Source organism: Hyperolius riggenbachi, chromosome 9, assembly GCF_040937935.1.
Source record: "Hyperolius riggenbachi isolate aHypRig1 chromosome 9, aHypRig1.pri, whole genome shotgun sequence".
NCBI lineage: Eukaryota > Metazoa > Chordata > Amphibia > Anura > Hyperoliidae > Hyperolius > Hyperolius riggenbachi.
Window position 1 is genome coordinate 117,813,197 of NC_090654.1, and position 4,499 is coordinate 117,817,695.

Below are 4,499 nucleotides of genomic sequence, written 5' to 3' on the forward strand. Positions count from 1 at the left end.
CAGTGCTAGACCCCTGAAAATCCACTTGTCAGTGCTCCTGGGCTGGTGCACTAGTGGCTTTCTCTAGGGCTCCATCAGAAATAGGTGAGCCCTATCGGGGTCCACTGTACTGGGAAGGCGCTTGTAGTAGAAGGGATCCGATCGAGCTCAGCTATTTCTGTTGGAGCACCTAGTGCCCCTATGCAGGCAGGTCACTGGTATTGTTATTGTTTTGCTTTGTGCCGGGGATCCTAGCACTAGATTAGGCTGGCAAAGGAGGACGTTTAAGCTTCATTAGGAACCAGAGACTTCCCCCTCCCAATGTAAGCATATGATTTGTATCTCATCTGAAATTACAGATTAACTTTAAAGTGAACCAGAGACGAAGCACCCTCATGTATTTTACCATATATATCAGTGGGCCATTAGAGAAAACACCTTCCCTGCTCTCTGTTTCATTCTTCACTGCTCAGCCTGCCTGTTATTAGCCCTGATAAAATCTTTGACTGAGCAGTCAGTCTGACTTTGCTCAGGAATCATTATAGCGGAGTCATTATAGCAGAGCCAGAAGGGGGCAGGCTTGGGCTTGAAAAGACATCAGAGAAGACAGACTCGGCTATAATGATTCCTGAGCAAAGCCAGACTGAATGCTCAGTCTGGGATTTTATCAGGGCTGATAACAGGCAGGCTGAGCAGTAAAGAATGAAACAGAGAGCAGGGAAGGTGTTTTCTCTAATGTTCCCACTGATATATATGGTAAAATACATGAGGATGCTTCATCTCTGGTTCACTTGAAGTACAATCCTGCAGTGTTAAAGGGAGAAGAGCCATCAGCTCAGTTGTGATGACGTGATGCACATATATGTTCTGTGCTTTTATATCAAGATGTTGCTTGTTAAAGGACTGAACTGAAGTGAGAAGAACAAGGAGGCTGCCATATTTATCTCCCAGTAGCAATGCCAGTTGCCAGGCTGCCCTGTTGATCTATTTGGTTGCAGTAGTAGCTAATCTTGTCAGATCTGACAATAATGTCAGAACCCCCTGATCTGCTGCATGCTTGTTCAGGGTGTATGGCTAAAAGTACTGGAGGCAGAGGATCAGCAGGATAGACAGGCAACTGGTATGACTTAAAATAAAATTAATATGGCAGCCTCCAAATCCCTGTTTTCAGTTGTTTTTTAAGTCAAAATTTCATTAAAAAAAAAGTTCGCTCGTCTTGCAAAGCACTCTTGAACCAAGTTACTTGCAATCTACGACTTTACTGTACTTTTCATTAGCTAGAATTCTAATTTGATGGTGCTGATTATATATGAGTTACCATTTTCTAAAACGCTAAATCTTTTTTATACCTTGAAGTACATCAAACCTGAGTACCTGGACCCATCAGAAGTAGCCCTGAAGGGACACATATCACAAGTTGAGAACCTAGGCTCTAATGCTAGGTACACACAATGAGATTTTCTCGCACATTGAGGCTTTGTTCACATTATTTATTATAGAGAGCGCTATCGCAAGCACTGAGCAATTTAAAGAGTGCTTTTCCCTTAGAAAAGCACTTTTGTAAGCGATTAAGATTTTCACTTCCTGACGTCACTCAGGAAGTGAACTCTTTGACCGGGAAATGAATAAATACAATGGGCTTGATTCAGAAAAGGGTGCTAACTTAGTTAGCATGCCTAAAAGCCCCTTAGCACGCCTAAAGCCCTTTAAGACGTGTAAAGTTTCATGCGCCTGAAATGTAGCACTGGGTGCCCCCTGAGACGTAGCACGGTGCGACGTTACGGGGGGCACCCGGTGCAACGGTTTGGTCGCACCCGGTGCACCATTTCGCAAGTACCGCTAAACTTTGTGCGCGATCAACAAAAGCTTTTAGGTGTGCTGAGTTAGCACCCTTTTGTGAATCGAGCCCAATGTATTTATTCAATTTATTTATTCAGAAAAGTGCTAAAAACAAAAAAAAACACTCATAGTGTGAACAAACTTTTACTGTCAGATTGATTATTTCCTTCCAACATGTCCGATCTGATTTCCGATCGATTTTCTGTTCACTGCTATGGAAAATCGATCGGAAAGGTTGGAAATAATCAATCCGACAGTAAATCTGCCAGAAAATCTCATTGTGTGCACCTAGCATTAAAGACTGCTGCTGTGCTTTCGTGTTTGCTAAGTGCTGTCCTCTGTAAGCGTGTGGCATTTCACTAATGCCTGGTACACACAATGCAACTTTCCGTCAGATTGACATTCGAAATGATTATTTCCGACAGGTCCGATCTGATTTCCGTTTGTTTTTCTTACATAGTTATTTTGGTTGAAATAAAACATACGTCCATCGAGTTCAACCAACTTCTATACACAATGGATCAGAAAAAATGATCAGAAATCAGATTGGACCTGTCGGAAATAATCGGTTTGACTGTCAATCCGATGGAGAATTGCATTGTGTGTACTAAGCATAAAGTAAGTTATTCAGTTCAGTCCTCAGGTTAGTTTGATAGCTTAAGGTAATTGGAGCGACACAACACAACTTTACATGCACTGAAACTAGAATAAAAAGCTACACATAAAATGGAGGGTTACTTTCCATATGAATCCTGAAACAGATACAAACAGATTAAACTGCAGCATATACACTTAAAACATACAACCCAGCTTACTTTCTACAGTATTCACTCGTCGTATTAGGTAGTGGATAAGCATACAGAGAGAAATCCAGGATGTACTTGGGTAAAAGCTCTCTAATCAGCCCCCTTGGTGTATTGCATAGAAAGTAATGTAAAGTCTCTTTAGTGACAGGCTTATACCAAGCTTGTCTCTCTGGGAACTGTATATACGCTGGGGCATGTATGGCCTCCAGCACAGCATTGGCATCCTCCTGCAGTCTTTCATAGGAGCCTATAAAATCATAGTGCACAGCGCAGGGTTGACACAGGTTATAGATGGGCATCCAGTGTTCGTTCATCTTCTCCACGTCCTCATCCAGCAAATACTGGAGGAACTCTGAGAAAGTTACATCATCCCCCTTAGACATTTCTGGGTTCTTCCTGTACCTCTTAACTATTTCCAACCCATATCTCTGTTGGTATTCCTTTATCTCCCCAAACTTGTTCCTGTATGCAGACAGAAGCCTCTCCATTGGGTCCCTGACAAACATAAACTTGAAGTAATTCTTCAGGCGTTGGTTGATTTGCTCCACAGACAGGTCTGATAAGAAGACCAGGTCACTTTTATGGTCCATTTTCAGCTTGACATCCACACTCTCCAGGTGGCCATCCAGCACCTTGAGGAGCCTCTTCCAGTTAGAACAGGCCACTTTGGGCACATAGCAGTAAAGGAACTTGTACTTGTCATTGACAATGATGTGTTTGAGTGCAGTCCGGCGCTGACTGGGGGGCAATTCCCACAGGCTACGGGCCACATTCTTTTGGCTGCACATGCTTCTCATGGTCCTGTTTCTGATGTCCTGCAGGATCTGCTGCTCCACGTCCCCTTCCCTGTGCACCAGTGACCTGTGCGTTCGCCAGGCCAGATCTCCCCGTGGAGGAGGGGTCTTCACATCTGCCAGGATACCCCTCTCAATCATTAGCAGTAGCCCCCCAGATGCCACAATCACCCCAAACATCAGCATGGAGGGCAAGAAGGTGCTGCTGCTGCCCCGGGGGCGAGACAAGGGGTGACAGGGGATTCTTCTCATGGTTGGGGAAACTCCATTCAGGTGACCTTCTGACCCCATCTGGAAGCCTTGAGGAAGCTGGTGGAGGGGGTGAGGAAACATGGCACTAAGCAGAAGCAGCTTGTGCTCTGGATGGCGCTCTTCCTCCAGCTGCCACCATCAGTAAGGCGCTTCCACAGTGGCCTGCATACTTCCAGGCTCAGCAGCGGCTCGGCGGACTCATCTTCCCTGCCAGCATAAGCAGCGCCGCTCACTGTCTGTCTGCGGGGAACAGAGCGCGCTGTCCCGGCGATACCCCGTCTAGCGGCAGCGCCTCTGCCTGTCCATCATCCCCGCCACACACACAGACAGGCCCGGGGAAGGCGTCATGGTCACGTGACAGCACCGAGGCCGGGAGAGGATGTGTTGGTGCTGCTGAATGTCTGCACATCACATCACACGCAACAACTGGAGGGGGCGGAGGAGTGGATTCTCCTCGTAGAGGGAATGAACTGAAGTACCGCTAGACCTGCTCCTGAGCGCACAACACCATTATCCCTTCTGCCGGGATGTTCCCGCCGCTGCTTGTCTTGGCAGCTCTGCAGACTGTTCTGTATGCGAGTGACTTGAGGAGGGCTGCCAACAAGAATTGATGTCTGTGCAGCGAGAAAAATGCAGTTAGGGCTCATTCACACACACTGCAGGCATTTTTTTAAATCGCCCACCAAACGCTTGTGCAATGAATGTCTTTGAGAAGGTTCATAGCGCGTGTGGGCCATTTGGAAAGTATAGGAGAAACGCAAAACACTCACAAAATCGCTTTGTGTAGCGATTGCATTCGCGCTTTTTAAGAATAAATACAGTGTATTTA

The 4,499-nt window shown here is 46.0% G+C and overlaps 1 protein-coding gene across 1 annotated transcript; it reads right to left on the reverse strand.

Annotated features, from left to right (window-relative positions):
* Window positions 1-719: 719 nt before the first annotated feature.
* Window positions 720-4,038, reverse strand: CHST14 (carbohydrate sulfotransferase 14). The gene has a single exon (XM_068251673.1). It carries the CDS (start codon window positions 3,749-3,751, stop codon window positions 2,630-2,632), a length of 1,122 nt encoding a protein of 373 aa, XP_068107774.1. The 5' UTR covers window positions 3,752-4,038; the 3' UTR covers window positions 720-2,629.
* Between the last annotated feature and the right edge of the window lie 461 nt (window positions 4,039-4,499).

What these genes read in the sequence shown, in the direction of transcription:
- CHST14 (XM_068251673.1), bottom strand. Translation starts at nt 3,751, where the DNA reads ATGTTTCCTCACCCCCTCCACCAGCTTCCTCAAGGCTTCCAGATGGGG.